This window comes from Phaseolus vulgaris, chromosome 6, assembly GCF_000499845.2.
Source record: "Phaseolus vulgaris cultivar G19833 chromosome 6, P. vulgaris v2.0, whole genome shotgun sequence".
Classification (NCBI taxonomy): Eukaryota; Viridiplantae; Streptophyta; class Magnoliopsida; order Fabales; family Fabaceae; genus Phaseolus; species Phaseolus vulgaris.
Window position 1 is genome coordinate 26,195,827 of NC_023754.2, and position 17,227 is coordinate 26,213,053.

General features: G+C 30.0%; 2 protein-coding genes across 3 annotated transcripts; both read left to right on the forward strand.

Annotated features, from left to right (window-relative positions):
• Positions 1 to 3,803: 3,803 nt before the first annotated feature.
• On the forward strand, positions 3,804 to 9,017 carry LOC137832294 (beta-amyrin synthase-like). The gene is made up of 17 exons (XM_068640370.1): positions 3,804 to 3,970; positions 4,226 to 4,446; positions 4,603 to 4,788; positions 5,004 to 5,093; positions 5,207 to 5,395; positions 5,481 to 5,565; positions 5,653 to 5,819; positions 6,032 to 6,223; positions 6,345 to 6,458; positions 6,608 to 6,727; positions 6,848 to 6,970; positions 7,076 to 7,174; positions 7,739 to 7,795; positions 7,877 to 8,245; positions 8,338 to 8,418; positions 8,543 to 8,626; positions 8,713 to 9,017. The coding sequence occupies exons 2-17, from the start codon at positions 4,246 to 4,248 to the stop codon at positions 8,827 to 8,829; spliced, it is 2,274 nt and encodes a 757-aa protein (XP_068496471.1). The 5' UTR covers positions 3,804 to 3,970; positions 4,226 to 4,245; the 3' UTR covers positions 8,830 to 9,017.
• A 2,094-nt stretch (positions 9,018 to 11,111) lies between these two features.
• LOC137832295 (F-box/kelch-repeat protein At3g23880-like) lies at positions 11,112 to 15,993 on the forward strand. 2 transcript variants are annotated; one of them, XM_068640373.1, is made up of 2 exons: positions 11,112 to 12,625; positions 14,506 to 15,993. In XM_068640373.1, exon 2 carries the CDS (start codon positions 14,554 to 14,556, stop codon positions 15,706 to 15,708), a length of 1,155 nt encoding a protein of 384 aa, XP_068496474.1. In that variant the 5' UTR covers positions 11,112 to 12,625; positions 14,506 to 14,553; the 3' UTR covers positions 15,709 to 15,993. The 2 variants fall into 2 exon arrangements, with proteins under 2 accessions (XP_068496474.1, XP_068496473.1); XM_068640372.1 differs by lacking the exon at positions 11,112 to 12,625 and adding an exon at positions 13,732 to 14,000.
• The last annotated feature ends 1,234 nt before the right edge of the window (positions 15,994 to 17,227 follow it).

Genomic DNA, 17,227 nt, shown 5'->3' on the forward strand with positions numbered 1-17,227 from the left:
TAAATTTAAATAAACCATTTTATAAAATTTATATTATATAATTAATATAGAGTGATTTAGATGAGAAGTGATTGTACTATAATAATTGAACATAAATAAAAAGAAATTAAAAAATATTGAATAAATTGAATTGTAAATTAAAAATATAGATATGTTGATTAAGAAGTGACATATAATTCACATAATAATCTAATTTAATTATGATTATGATAATGAGTATTAAATTATTATTCAAACGAGATATTTTGGTTTATAAATGATATATATTAAAATATAAAAAATTGAAGGTTAGTGTATTAGGTTCTGCTAATCAAATTTAATAAACTATCCTAATTTTATTAAATTTTTAGTGATGAGTCAATAGTTTTTTTATAAGAATCACGGATTGTTTTGTGAATAAGGTTGTTCCGTGCATGTTGAGATAAAGTTGGGCGGATTTAGATGGATTTTGAGAGGTTATTCCGTATATATTTTATTTTTTTTAAATGTTTGTTGAGATAAAGTTGGGCGGATTTAGATGGATTTTGAGTAGTTTTCTTTCTTGATTTAATCTTTAGAGAATAACGAAGTTTCATCTAACAAAATATTTTGACGTTCAAGTCAGTAAAAATAATAAATTTTGTGTATATTATATAGTCAATATAGTGTTAAAATTTAAGTTGAGAGTACTCCTTGTGACTAATCATCTATTTATAAACATTTATGAGTCTGGATTTTTGACACGGATTTTGATGTGGCATATTCGAGTATCATTTCATAAGATCTAAATATCATGTATATAAATAGGAGTATTCTATACAAAGAATTTATATAATATAACAATGGATATTGAGCAAGTAAATTAGAGCATTTATGTAATATAATAAAGAATATTGAGCAAGTAAATTAGAGTATTTATGTAATATAATTAGAGACATTATGTAAGGAAAATTACGTTAATTGTGCATTTAAAAGATTGATTCTCACAATATTTATTAAATTAATATAATTACACTATGTTGGAGTCTATAATAATAGTTCCAGAAATTATAGTGATCTTGATCTCAAAATCCAGGATCGTACAGTTGTCTTATTGAACTTTTGTTAAGTTGAAAAATATGCATGATGATATTATTTCCTTAAACTTTATTGAGATAGGATTTTGTGGAAGTATGAATTCTCATGGTAGAGGTATAGATAGTTGTGTATATGATGAAAGTACAAGATAATATTGATAATATAATATATTTAGGTTAACGAAATTGAATTTTGGATAGTATATAAACATTGTTAATATAGGTAAACAATTCTAGAGAATTATATGCATTAATAATATAATAATAAAATACTGTAAATGTAAAAGTCCAATTGAATCTAAAGCTAAATAAGTGAGTACTATAAATAGGGGATCAACTCAAGAGGTAATAGTGAATTTTATCTGATAATTAACTAGAATCGATTCTGACTTTATTATCGGAATCCCTTGCATCACACTCGCTTGAGAACTGACCCTGAGACCAGAAGTCGAGAGTCCAAGTTGACCAAATCCAATCAGTCAGAGTCCACATCCTACATCCAAAAATCAGCCCAAATCCAAACCAAACCGAAAGCACAAGCCTAAATCAATAGACCATTAAGCTGAAAAGTCAAGAGAAGAAAAAGTTGATTGTTTCTATACCTTAAAAACAATAAAATATATGTAGTTGAGTCTTTAAAATACTAGTAGGAGTTTGTTTAAAGTTATATTTATGGTATATTAATTATTTCTAAATTACCAATAAATATAATTTTATTTATTAAAATATTTTAAAAATTAAAATTTTAAATATATATTTAGATAATTTTGTTTTAAATCAATATTAAAATATTTATATATGAGTTAAATTAATTTAATTCTAAATTGGATAGCTAAAAAATTTATTTTATTTATTTTCTCTTCTATAAGTCTAAAAAAAACTAGTCCAAACAAACCGAGAACTCCGTTTATAGAAAAAAATATATTTTTAATCCTTTTTCAGCAAACCTTTAATAACAAAAACAAAAGAATACTTTTATATCCAAAAAGGTAAAAACATTAATTTAATTAACCATTATAATAATATATTAATATTTTAAATTAAAAAATAAAATCAATAAAATTAAAATATTACTTTATTAAATCATTTGATAGATGTAATTATTATTTGGAGTTTGAAAATATCATTATTCAAATAACCTCTTATTGAACTTCAAGTTAGGAGTAACAATGTGGGCTGGTCCGCTCTGCATAGGTCTGTTCTGTGTTTAGTCTGTTCCGTGGACTCATTTCTTTGGTCCGCCCCGCATAAGAAGTAACATGTAGGTCTGCGAGCCAGTCTTTATAAATTTACTTTTTTTAAAATAAATTTTTATTAATTATAAAAAAAAAATTATTCCTACTACTTGAAAGATTAAAATTTTTTGTGTTTAAAATATAAATTCAAGTATGAGGTTTGTTATAAGGTGTGATTAAAAATAATTAAAGTTTTGATTTGCATATCTATTTTTTCTGATGTATGTATGTAAATGTATAAAAGTATCTTATCAAAATTTTGCTACAAAATATTTTAATGAAGATGACTAGTTTTTTAACTACCCTATTAAAATCTCTTCTTTATATTATTTTTTTATTAACAAATTTTAAATATAAGATTTTACTTAAAACTAAATTCATTTTCATTTTTAAATCTTTTATATGATTAAAATAAAACAATTTTTTTAATACATTAAATTTAATTTTTTAAATAAAATTAAATAAATATTACAGTACAATAATAAATTTAATGTATGATTTTTTTATTAAAAAAATTAAATAATTATTTTTTTATTTATAGAGTAATCCATCCACTCCCCTTAGGCTGTGTTTGTTTAAAAGCGGTGAAAGGTAAAGAAACACTATTTACAGTGAAATGAAGATGAATCCACGTAATAAAAATGAAAAAAAGCATGCAAATCGAAAAAAAATTTAAAAACTTTCTTCGCAAATATGCGAAGAAAGTTGTATATTTAACTTTAATTTACTCTTTTATCCTTTTTATTTTAAACTTAAATTATTTTAATTTTTATTTAAAATATAATTAAAATTGAAATATAAAAAATATAATCAAAATTATAAAAAAATAATTATTATAAAAACATAATTAACCATATTATATATAATTAATTATAAATATAAATAATAATAATAAAAGTAAATATATTTTTTAATAATTAAAAAATAAATTTATATAATAATTATATTAATTAAAAAAAGGAAAGATAAAATAATGAAAAATAAATTTTTATCAAATATTTATAATTATAAATATTTAAATAATATTTTAATTAAAAATAATTATAATTTATAAATAAATATATCAAATTAATTTTTAACCATTTTTAAATATAAGGATAAATATGTAAACTTACATTTTTATCAATTAAAAATATATAATTTCTCTCACATCTATCACATCATTCACAAACTTTTATAAACTTTTCCCCACACTTTCCACTCTATTTACCTTAATCCAAACACCCTAACTTTATTTACATTTTCCCTTCAAATCATCTCAAATCCACTCTCTCTTTTCCACTCTTTAATCCAAACAAAGCATTAGTGTTTTCCTAGACAAACTGCGAATTATGCGACCAAAACCGTTTAGCGGATTAGATTAGGAAACTACTCTGAGTTTCTGGTTATGGGTCGCTGACGAGCCCGTGTCCTGCAACCGTAGTGTCCATTACAAATCATTAAAGTGATGTGTACGGAGGATGAGCAGCATCACTCAGCTTAATAACTCCTATGAATAGACACATATCTTCCTATAAAAAAAATTGGAAAATTATGCCTTTTCTAACTCTATTGTTGTCATCATTAAGTCATTTAGTTGAGAGTTGTTTGGAGTTAGTGGAGTGAACCCCATAAATACAGAGACATATATTTTGTTAACTTCAAAACATTGGGAGCGAACACTTGAAGATCTGTAGTCAGGTTCTTTTTTGCTACTTCCTTTTTATTACTTATGTTTTGTCCAATGCACAGCAACAGAAACAGTGTGGCCAAATCTTTTCAAATGCTGTAATCTAAGTATCACTTTCTCCTTCACTCACACTCACTTCCACACATCTTATTTAGCAAGGTTGAAAGGATAAGAAGAAAAAGAATAGAAAGAGAAGAATGATTTATTGCTGGGTTATATAGTACACAATAAATGAGGCTTAAAGTGTGTGTATATTTATGATGCAGGAGCAAGTAAGGTGAAGAAAATGTGGAGGTTGAAGATAGGAGATGGAGGGAAGAATCCATACATATTTAGCACAAACAATTTTGTAGGAAGACAAATTTGGGAGTTTGATTCTGAAGCAGGAACTGATGAAGAACGAGCCCAGGTGGAAGCTGCTCGTCAACATTTCTATCAAAATCGCTTTAAGCTCAAGGCTTGTGGTGATCGACTATGGCGATTTCAGGTACTTCTTCTTCTTTACTATCTGCACTAAAACCTCATTCTTCAGGGCAAAAAGTGTAGTAAGCCATTGTTTAACTATTTTAAAATTATATTATTGTGTGGCATTTCGAAAAGGAAAGATATTAAAGAAATAAATAATATAAGTATATTTGTACAGATTTTGAGGGAAAAGAACTTCAAACAAAAAATAAGGAAAGTGAAGATAGAAGATGATGAAGAAATAACATGGGAGAAGGCTACTCTCACCCTAAAGAGAACCTCTCATTACCTCTCCGCACTGCAAACTAGTGATGGCCATTGGCCTGCTCATCTTTCGGGTTCCCACTTTTTCCTTCCAATCATGGTAACTTCAACTTATTTATTATTAGAAATAATTTTGTTAAAATATATCATATTTACTTTTTATTATTAGAATTTATTTAAAATTGGTTAATAAGTTTTAAAAACATAATTACTAAATTTCAATAAAAACTAAAATCAAACTTGTATTTCAATGATTTGGTAATCTAAGTTGAAATTTAGAAAATTATATGCATAAACAATACTTTTATATTTCAGGTCATTTCTATATATAGCACGGGACATCTTGATTCTGTACTTCCGAAAGAATATCGTAAAGAAATTCTCCGTTACTTATATAATCATCAGGTAAACTTGTTCAATTTCAATATACTCAATTTACATATATTTCTATCTTTTAATAAAAATTAAAAACAAAATACCACAATAAAAAGAATACTAATGAGTAGTTTGATGTGAAGAATGAAGATGGAGGGTGGGGATTGCACATAGAGGGTCCTAGCACGATGTATGGTACCACACTGAATTATGTAAGTATGAGAATTCTTGGAGAAGGAGCAAATGACAATGCTTGTGCTAAGGCTAGAAAGTGGATTCATGATCATGGTAGCGTAACACATGTGCCTTCATGGGGAAAATTTTGGCTTTCGGTATGAATATGATTTTATACAATTTAATAAATCAGTGAAATAAATGTAAGTTATTTCACTGATTTAAATTATGTTATTCTTGCAGGTACTTGGTATAGTTGATTGGAGTGGATGCAACCCATTGCCGCCTGAATTTTGGATACTTCCCACTTTTCTCCCCATGCATCCTGGTTAAATTTTTTACTATTTAAGAAATATTACTAAATCATTTTTCAATTAACCATTATTGTATCTTATTTTTACCAAAAATAATGCAGCTAAAATGTGGTATTATTGTCGACATGTATATATGCCTATGTCATATATATATGGAAAAAGATTTGGGTGTCCAATCACACCATTGATTAGAGATTTAAGAGAAGAACTCTTTATTCAACCATATGATGAAAGTATGTGGAAGAAATCACGTCACAAATGTGCTAAGGTAATCCGTATTTTATCATTAATTGAACTATGTCACGATAAATTTATGAAAATTATAAATTTTTTAATTAAATTGTAAGAAGCGTACGTAATTAGTTCAATCAAAATTTAAAAGAAAAATGATTTCGAAATTTAGAAGAAAATACATTAATAAGGTGTGTATAAACTGTATGACAAAAAGGATAATAGTGTATTTTACATATATGATGACAGGAAGACCTTTATTATCCCCATCATTGGATACAAGATCTAATATGGGATAGTGCTTATTTAGTTACTGAGTCACTTCTTACACGTTGGCCTTTCAATAAGTTGATTAGAGAAAAAGCACTTCAACTAACAATGAAGCTTATTCACTATGAAGATGAAAATACTCGATATATAGATGGTGGGTGTGTGAACAAGGTAATTATCATAATTTTAAAGCATATATATTATTTTCTATAATGCATAAATTAAAATATTTAGTTTTTCTCCACAAAGAGATTTCATTCAAATTTTCCTATATCATATTTGTGTTTTGTAGGCTCTGTCTATGCTTGCATGTTGGGTAGAAGATCCAAATGGAGATGCTTTTAAGAAGCACATTGCAAGGGTCCCAGATTATTTATGGCTTTCAGAAGATGGAATGTGTCTACAGGTATAATACAACATGTATTGTCATTTTCTTTTTTCACTAAAACATTCTAATATCTAAATAAAACTCAATTACCATCATCTTATTTATACACTTGCAATACGATAGTAATTAAAGACGATAACTTAATTAATGCAATTGTCTATATATAGGCACTTAGTACGCAATCATGGGATGCTGGTTTTATTGTTCAAGCTCTTCTTGCTACTAATCTAATTGATGATCTTGGTCCCACACTTGCAAAAGCACATGATTTTATCAAGAAATCTCAAGTGAGTATATGATAAAATTACAATTAAGAAACACCATTTTTAATTAATCTTCAATACATTCAGGACTAGATACTCATTAGTTTTATTAGGCAATAATGAATTGATATTGTCATATTATAGGTAGTAGAAAATCGTTCAGGAGATTTTAAGAGTATGTTTCATCACATTTCTAAAGGGTCTTGGACCCTTGCTGATAGAGACCATGCATTACAACTTTCTGACGGCACTGCAGAATGTATGAAGGTATTTAACTAATTAGGTTACAAAAAAATTAATTTGTTAAATAACTTATGGATATCAACATACATATGTTACATAGTTGTAACTAACTAATCATCCATGTTTCAGTGTTGTTTACTTTTATCCATGTTACCAGAAGAGATTGTGGGAGAAAAATTGGAACCTGAAAGGTTATATGATTCAGTCAATTTTATATTGTCACTTCAGGTGAGTGTTATAAAAAATTTGGCAGACACTTCTCAATTTTATGTGATTAATTTAGTAAACGATAGTCTATTCTCTTTATTTTTATGAAAATGGAAATTGAAAAAAGGTTGCATAAAGCGTACGAGTAATTTATATCTACTTAATTTAAAACATAATATACTATTTATCAAAGTAAAACATTTCTGTTTTTTCTATTGCTATAAAACAAGTTATTTTATTTTTGTTTTACTTCTTTTCAAGTTATATCGTATAAATGTTAAATTTACTCAGTCGCTTCTTTTTATATTAAGACTTTTGTTATAGTTTAAACAAATTACATTAAATTTAACATTTTACTTCTAAAATTTTAGTTCGGCAAGCTCTTAAATAATTAATTAAAAAATTCTATAATTTAAAAATTAATTACAACGTTAAGTTCTTTTCACTTAAATTTTAATTGATTAGATTATGTTCATGTTTTTCTGTAATTTTTTTTATAATTTTCCTTTATCAATGTTTCTACACATTTAAATTTGTGATATATGATATTTTTTTACTAAACTAGAAGTTTGATTACTAATGCAGAGTAAAAATGGAGGTGTAACTGTGTGGGAGCCAGCAATAGCTCAAAAGTGGTTGGAAGTAAGTTTGAATTAATGGTTTTTACAATATGGATAAATTTGTTAGCTAATGTAGATGTGACTTTTTTTTAATAATTTGTAGCATCTGAATCCCGCGGAATTTCTAGCTGACATAGTAATTGAGCACGAGTATCTTGAGTGTAGTGGAGCAACAATTCAGGCTTTAGTGTTGTTCAAAAAACTATATCCAAATCATAGAAGGGAAGAGATAGATAATTTCATTGTCAAAGCAGCACAATTCATCGAAGATGAACAATTACCAAACGGAAATTGGCATGGGAACTGGGGAGTTTGCTTCACTTACGGTGCCTGGTTTGCAGTTGGAGGTTTAGTTGCTGCTGGAAAGTCTTACAGTAATTGTGTTGCCATTCGTAAAGCTGTGAAGTTTCTACTCTCAATACAAAATGAGGATGGTGGTTGGGGAGAAAGTTATCTTTCATGTCCAATGAAGGTTTGTAATTAAATGGCTATTTGTGATTACAATTTCCATTAACTTAAATGTCATTACTTATAAATATTAGTTAATGCATATGTGCAATGAAGACCTACGTGCCTCTTGAAGGGAATCGATCAAATATTGGTCAAACAGCTTGTGCTCTAATAGCTTTGATTCTTGGTGGTCAGGTATTCTCCTCATATGCACCTGTGTGATTTCAATATCTGTGGTATCTTGGATTTCAACATATGTGGTTTATTATTGTATCCAAAGTAAGTTTTTTTCTTACTCCTTTTCTAAATTTGCATGTAGGCTGAGAGAGATCCAACTCCTCTTCACCGTGCTGCAAAGTTACTCATCAATTCTCAGTTAGAAGATGGTGATTGGCCCCAACAAGTACCTCTCAAATCTCTATCCTTTTGAATTAAGCCTCTTAGTTATGTAAAATTGTTTAATGTTTGTGTGTGACTTAAATGTTGCAGGAAGCATTGGGGGTGTACAAGAGAAGTTGCTTGCTTCATTACCCATTCTATAGAACTGTTTTTCCGTTGCAGGCTTTATCTGAATATCGTAACAATGTTTTAGTGTCGTTCACTTGAGAAACTGTAAGCTCAAAACGACAATGTCAAACCCTTAAAAAGTCAAACAGATAAAATCAAAGTTGATGGTGATCAACAATAATAACTGTATTTCTATTATAGTTTTGTAATATGGAACAAACATTATGTGTTAAATATTATACAATAAAGATAATTATAAAAAAAAAATGCTATTATATGTTCTTAAATTTATTTTCAACTTTCAAATTTATATAAGGTTTAGGATTATATCACACTTGTCTCGCAGTACAAGAGTATGCTTCCCTTATATATACGTTTCTTAAACTTAAATTGAATAGTTGGATTTTTTCTCTATGACAATTCCATAATTTCTTCTCTTACCATGATAATATAAAAAAATAATCAACTTATCCTTTTCATAATATCTTATACTCAATTTAAAATTATATTTTAGAATATATTTTATACCCAATTCAAAACTATACTCTAGAATATATATTTTGATACGTTTCTAAATTATAAAATCTAAAATTTCTGATTGGAATTACACATTCCAAAAAAATATTCTCAATTTCATAATTTATAATAAGTTCTGAATATATTATGGCAATGAGACATTAATCATGTCTATACTGAGAGTAAGAGTAAAAAGTATGAAAATAGAAAATGAAATAACTTCAGATTAATACACTAGACTCTCTAAGTAAATCACTTTTTTCCATTTTAAACTGTCAACTGATTTAGACTTTATATTTTCGGTCTATTGAGATAAATTTCGACTTTAATTAAATTGAGTTTTATGTATACCTTATAAATTTTTTTATAAAAGATGTTTTTTAACTTGTAGAAAGATTATTTCATATTTCCTTTTAAATAAAATTGCTTATAAAATAATTTAGCCCATAAACATTACGAGTCATGCATGAAAATAGTGCTTGAACCTTTATAAAAAGCTTTGAATTGAAACAAACTGGGAAGGAAGAATGTAATCAATCAAAATTACGTATTCGCTCAATCTCTGATAAAACATTATGGGCTTTGGCCCAATATCGCACCTAAGTTTTAGACTTTTTCTTCCTACACCTCCATACCTTCTTGTGCCAACCCCATACTAAATATGAAAATACCATTTTATCCTTTTTTTCACCCCCTTGAATTTGAAATAATAAGCCTATGGATTATGTAATCTAGGTAAATTCCGGATTACATAATCCGGAAGTCAATTTCATATTTAGAAAAGACTTATGGATTATGTAATCCAGAAGCTAATAACACATATGAAAAAAAGACTTCTGGATTATATAATCTGGAAGCTAATCTTATATATAGAAAAGACTTCCAGATTATGTAATCCGGAAGCTAATCACAAAAGACTTCCGGATTATGTAATCCAGAATATTGAAAATGGTATTTTTGGAATAAGAAAAATTTATGGGGGTGGCATGGAGGTGCAGGAAGAAGCAGCCCAAGTTTTATTGCCTTCCACTTCTGCTTAACTTCAAACGCTGAGAGCTCTAAAATAAAAGAAGTTGGTGTTTGAGTTCAATAATAATAAGCTTGTTCCTTTTCATCTATTTGTAATTCTGAAACAAACCCTCTCTGTCAGAATTTGGGTATTATTTTCTTCAATAACACTATTTTGTACTTCTTTTCCTTCAATAACACTCATTTGTGTCATGAGACACTTTTATTGGTAGGAAAATAATAGGTACAAGAGAAAAAAAAGAGTCATGTATTATAAAATTACAAGTTATTTAAAGTAGGGATTAGGACACGTTTATCTAAATCATAACTCAAATTTAAATTTTAAATCCGAATCAGTTTCAGAACACCGTAGAGACCAATTATACAAATTTTTACATGTAATAAGAGTTATTAGTAAATGAGAACCATTCAACCGCACACATGCAAATGGCTTCTAGCAGTGACGGTGGTGACTTAAACAACCCTTCTTTCTCCAAAACGACAACAAGAAAAGAGACGCCAATTCACCGCTTCCTCGGGTAAGCTCTTCATATCTCAAATTATAATAGTGTTGACAAGTTTCCTCGGGTGAAAAAATATTAAAAAATAACACTTAAATAAAGTATATTCAAATAGAAATAAATAAAATACTAGAAAAGCTAATTTACTTCGAATGTAATAGTAGTATTTAAAACGACAATAATAAATTATAACAGAAAATTATTAAAAAATAATACTCAGATATTTTATTTTTTAAAAAAAATACAATGTTCTCATTAAATATGTTTTCATTATTTTCCATTTTTTTTTAGTATAAATTATATCCAAAAAAGTAGCTGAACTTCTTAGTAAACAGTGAGTGGGAAATGGCACATACTTTAGTTGCAGAAGGATTTTGTGCAGAGAGAGAGAGAGAGTTATTATCCCCACAGCTCAAAGGAAATGGCCCACGCATCCCCAGCCCTATCACATCTTCACATTCTTCTTCCTCCAACCCCCAATTCTTCGCCCAGACTCTTAATCAAATCCCTAGTTTTTCAAGAGGCAATTTCTCACGACTTCATAAATCTTTTACAATTGGAGTTAAAGTCAGAGTGTTGGTTAAGATCAGGGAGATTCTAACCAACGTATTCATTTTATATTGTTCATAATTATGCACTGTATTGCTCTTCGTAGTGGTTTAGTTTTATAAGAATGGAATTAGAATGGAATTCGGTGGTGTTATGAACTAAATGGATTGGATTTTACCCTGCATGTGACTGATAATGAAATCGATAGCAATCTTCTTTTACAAGTTTTGTAATAACTTCTTGAGAGACTAGATTGTTAGCTTTTGGATCATCAAATATATAGATGTTTTTATATTGCACCGTAGTTAAGACTATCAGGTTATTGGCTTGGTCTACAGCCACGACTTTTAATGTAGAATATGTTCTAAGTCAAATCACTTCATACTGGTTTTGTTTCTGTAGAAGAACAGAAGTTCAGAGGATGTATACCACCATGAAGAAAAGAATTGATTAATCCTTACACCCCTCCAATATGACCATCATCCCTTTAGAAGGAAGAAGGTTAACTACCTTGTAGTATTGAGAAGTACAGTAGTTGTCTTATAGAACATATGGAGACTTAGATATGCAACAAAATCACCAAGTCTAGAGCTCAAATGCTACTAGACATTTGCTCATTAAGATATTTCTAAATCTATTACAATCCTTCTAGAAATGGCTGGGAATGTACTTAACTAGTGTTTTTCTTAAAGATAATATTAGTTCGCAAACCCAAGTTTATTGAGATTGTTATTTGAATTTGGACTTAGGTTCTAACTCAATCAGTAGTTTATAAAGTTAGAATTGTCTCAATCTTATAAATTAATCTAAGTTTTATTTTTTTATTGAAATAAGAGTAAACAACTTTTATATTATTAGGTTGTAATTAAGACAATTCCTAAAGAAGTCATAATTAAAGTGGTTTTCCAACACTCTCCTCTTGTCCTGGGTTATCTGCCAGAAGCATGATAAATGTAGGTGGTTCCCATCCTCAAACTTCAATTAAGGTAGTTTCTTTAGTGAGTTAGGGGTGGACCTCAGCCATGGTAGCTTCCCAACAGTCATCATAATCTACTGTGTGCTCAGAATTAAGAGTTGGCTGATGATATGGATGCTACTTTTCCAAATTCCTTTCTTTTTATGGTCTTCGGCTACATCATTGCTATGTTCACACGTCTGTGTTTAGTTTAACTCATCTGACAACTTTCGGTATTTAACTTACTGGACTCACAGCAAAATAAACTCAGAACCCTCACCATAGACAAATTCTCCAGTGTGGCAAACCCAGAAGACTTTCAACTAGCACAGACTGCAGTGCATAGGTAACATCTTTTTGTACGTTCCTTTTTTATTTTTATTTCTTCTCTCTTCCTTTCTTCTGTGCTCCTTTACTTGTGACTGCATTGCTAGAAGCTGCAATGACTAGTAAACGACTAGCCAAGAGGATTTCATTTCAATACTGCAACCCATATGCAGGAGAAGAAACTTTTTTTTTATTTTCCTTACCCACCATAGCTGACAATTTGACAACACCATGATTTATGTCATCAATATTTTCTTGCAAAGGTTGAGGATCAGATGAGAATTGGGAAATGATTATCACTATTCTTAATATACACTTTAGTCAGATTTATGGACATGACTGTATCATATCACAAAGATTGAAGATGTACATTTCTTTGCTAACCGACTCCAGTGAAACAAATTAGTGTCATTATATGTCTTGTTTTCTAGGTAGAAATTTCTAAATTCTGATTTTTGGTGCACCATACAATCTGTTTCCCCCCTCAATTGCTTGGAATGAGCAGAAGTTTGCCTAACAACACTTAATCTCTGCTTTTTAAATAGTTTTATATAGTGGAATAATCCCATTAACACCTTTTACAATTTTTTCAAGAATATATTACATATACGTGTATATATGTGCATTTTAATAATATTTTGGGTAAACATATATAATTAAAAGAATATTCAGAAAAATAAAATTCTGATATATATATATATATATATTATTATCAAAATATTCTCTCAAAAGTGTTAATAATATTGTGATAAATATAAGTGATAGTTTATATTATGTTTTCAAACCAGTGATGATTTCTTCAAATAACAAAGTTTATGTCACTTCATTTAAAAGGTATTAAAAAAAAACTTGATGATAAATAATTATAATAATGGACCAGCAACAGATTAACATGTTCTGAGCAAACAGATGCTAGATTAGAAACAATGCAATGCATCAGCACTGTTCACATCATGATAGAAGAAGTCACAGGAATGAATTTTCTCAATATTGTCTTGTCGCCTTCATACTTTTGAGTGACTCATAGAATTGTTTACTTGATGTCATCTTATCTAGAGAAGGAAAGAAGACAAGTGAACAAAAATAAACAAAATAAAACCGAATGAATGCGGAGGTGGCACGACTGTGTGTAACTTAATGATAAGAAGGATAACACTAATCTTCATCACATAGACATCTTGTGGATGAACCTGAATCTTCTGAGAGTGAGTGGCAGAGATGGAAGCCGCTAAGAAAATATTGCTTATAAAAGTTTTATCAAAATAGAAAATGAAAAGAAAAGAAAGGTCACAGTTGAGGTGATGATATGAAATCTTAGAGGAAATTCTCTGAGAAATGTTGCTCTTTATCAAGTGCAAGTGCATATGCAAATTCTACATGTAGCTTTTAGTATTGTAAGTCAAGGAAACCCTTTAGTTCTCTGATTTACTTCTTCAGAAACATTCTTCTTCATATGTTGGCTGAAAATCAAATATAGGAAAATGGAATATAGTGTATTCAGACACTTTCTTTAATTACTTAATGTAAGATATTGGCTAGTATTTCGGGATAAAATGAATTCTAGTTTAGTTTTCTTATACGTGTCTCTTATAATACTTCTTTATGCAATGCATAGATTATTAGATTCCCTTTTTTGTTTTTTTTTTCTTATTTATCTTAAACATACGGTAGTGTCTTTCCAAAGCTGCAACGTGTCGCAATATATTGAACCAACCAGCACAGTTTTTCATCTCCTATGGTTACTTTAATAGAGTTGAGCAATCAATAATTTATTCATCATCAACATCATCATCAACCACCACATGATTCTCTTTTCTCTCCCACACACAGCCTCCTCAGACTGAACACAAATAGTCATCACTGATCACCACCACCTCAACTCTTAACATGTCATCGCAGGGTTACCTCTACCGTTTCACCAGGAAGAGAGAAAAGCTCATCAATCCTATGAATCGAGCATCACCACCACCACCACCGTCAAATTCGGTTCAAAACCAAGCCATGTCAGAATCACTTCCACTACCCTTCCTACCTAATGAGCTCGTGGTTGAAATTCTCTCTAGACTTCCTGTGAAGTCTCTGTTGCAGTTCAGGTGTGTGTGCAAGTCATGGATGTCCCTTATTTCTGATCCTTACTTCATGAAAAAGCACCTTCACTTGTCAACTCGAAGCACCCACTTCACCCACCACAGGATCATATTGAGTGACACAACAGCGGAGTTTCACCTTAAATCATGTTCTTTGAGTTCCTTATTCAATAGCCCTTCAACAGTCTGTGATGACCTTAACTATCCCGTGAAAAACAAATTTCGTCATGATGGAATTGTTGGATCTTGTAATGGGTTGTTATGTTTTGCCATAAAGGGTGATTGCGCGCTTCTTTGGAACCCCTCCACAAGGGTCTCCAAGAAATCACCACCTTTGGGTAATAATTGGAGACCAGGGTGTTTCACTGCCTTTGGTCTTGGTTATGATCATGTCACCGAGGATTACAAGGTGGTGGCTGTGTTTTATGATCCTAATGAGATTTATAGTGAGTGTAAAGTGAAGGTGTATAGTATGGCCACCAATTCTTGGAGAAAGATTCAGGATTTCCCTTATGGTTTCTCACCCTACCAGAATTCAGGGAAGTTTGTTAGTGGTACGCTCAATTGGGCTGCCAGTCACACTGTTGGTTCAACTTCTTTGTGGATTATTGTTTCCTTGGATCTGCATAAGGAAACATATAGGGAAGTTCTGCCACCTGATTATGAAAGGGAAGACTGTTCCACCCCTTCTTTGAGTGTTTTGCAAGAATGTCTGTGCATGAACTATGATTACAAGAAAACTCATTTTGTTGTGTGGATGATGAAGGATTATGGGACGAGAGGGTCTTGGTTTAAATTGGTAAGCATTCCTTATTTACCAAATCCTGAAGATTTTTCGTACTCAGGGCCTTATTACATTTCAGAGAACGGTGAAGTGCTGTTGATGTTTGAGTTTGATTTGATCCTCTATGACCCAAGAGATAACTCATTTAAGTACCCTAAGATTGAGAGTGGGAAGGGCTGGTTTGATGCAGAGGTCTATGTTGAAACTCTTGTTTCGCCAATGAAGCATTAAAGTGGATAGGTCACGCAAAGCAAACATAAGGAAGAATAAAATGTGTAAATTATTTTAAGTCCATGTGATCTTATCTTGTTCATGTTTTTGGCATTATATGTGTAATATTTGAGAAGTCAAGCATTGTATAGACTGTATAGATGTTGTTAATACTTGAAGTTAAGTGTTGTTAGTTGTGTCAGTCACCGTGTATCCATCACTGATGGAAAAACCTACTTCACTTATTTGTCAGTAAATGGAAATTGGTATATGCTTTCTTGTTTATGTTGAGAAGCATATATTTAACTACTACTCTTAAATCCTGTGGCATTTCATAAAATAGAATCGAGACTTTTTCTTAAGCTAAAAAGTACAAGTAACAAACTTCTTCGGAGAATAAGATACATTCTGCTGGTTAAGTGTAAAAAACAACAAAAAGGAAAACGGTTATATACCAAAAGGTATTCCCTTACCTGTGAAGAAAGGCACAATACTCAACTTGACCATAGGCAAAAAGTATTTAGAGTGGAAAAAAGCATAAAGGCTCAAGAACCGGATTCTCTAGCACACTCTGGAAGCAGATTTGTGGCCTGAAGCCTACTCAAGAATGTTTTTAAGTGAAGTACACCACAAGACGAGTGTCCACTATTGGAGTGGACCTTATCCAGATTTTCTTCAGACATGTCCTGTTTCTTGATTAAGTTATGGTTGTATTGTAGTATATTGGAGAGTTGTCATTGTACCTAGAACAATCTAGTCTATAGTTTTGGTAAAGTTGATTTTGGAGGCCAATAATTTAATAAAGGCAGAGGAAGAGTGAGAGTTTCTTGACAATAGTACCAAAATCCTAAAATCTCAGGGTATCATATAATTTCTTTACCAATAATACCGAAATCCTTAAATCTCAGGGTATCATATAATTTCTCTACTAATAGTGATAACAGACCCAAGACTTTTTCTATTGGATCCTTTTAAAAGAGATGTCAGGTAAAGCTCACTTTCAAGTTCTCATTTTAGTCCTTAAAATTACAAGTGTCGATCGTTTTATTCTTCAGTTTTACAGAATCTTCACTCCTTGAGTTTACAAAATTTAATTAATTTCAATTTGTTAACTTTATTTCTATTGTCATTTTATACTAGAATAGACTAATTGGAATGATACTTTGCAGAGTTAAGAACTATAGATATAATTTTATAAAGTTAAAAAACACTTAGAGCTTTTAGGAATAAAATTGCAAGTAAGTATACTTGACACAAATCACAGAGATTCCAACTCTCATTCTGAAAACTTGATGGCAGTTTTTCATCAGTAATCATCCTCTTTACCACCACTTCCAATCAATCATGAATCTGTGATGAGCTTGAACCTCCAACCTGATAACTTCATTTGTTCATGCCATTGGCATATACTACAAGGTTGTCTTTCAGTAGAAGAAGTAAATGTACAATTCCTGACAAACACCCTTGACTTGAGATTGCTGTTCCACAAAGGAAAGAGAACTTAAAAGAAAAGAAGTTAGGGGGAAAAAGTCCATAGTTA

Excerpts from the sequence above, each read along its gene's own strand:
- LOC137832294 (XM_068640370.1), top strand. The coding sequence starts at position 4,246 with ATGTGGAGGTTGAAGATAGGAGATGGAGGGAAGAATCCATACATATTT. Across the intron at positions 4,447-4,602 it reads ATCGACTATGGCGATTTCAG|ATTTTGAGGGAAAAGAACTT; the intron begins GTACTTCTTCTT and ends ATATTTGTACAG. Across the intron at positions 8,246-8,337 it reads ATCTTTCATGTCCAATGAAG|ACCTACGTGCCTCTTGAAGG; the intron begins GTTTGTAATTAA and ends TGTGCAATGAAG.
- LOC137832295 (XM_068640372.1), top strand. The coding sequence starts at position 13,971 with ATGCAAATTCTACATGTAGCTTTTAGTATT. Across the intron at positions 14,001-14,505 it reads TACATGTAGCTTTTAGTATT|GGTTACCTCTACCGTTTCAC; the intron begins GTAAGTCAAGGA and ends ATGTCATCGCAG.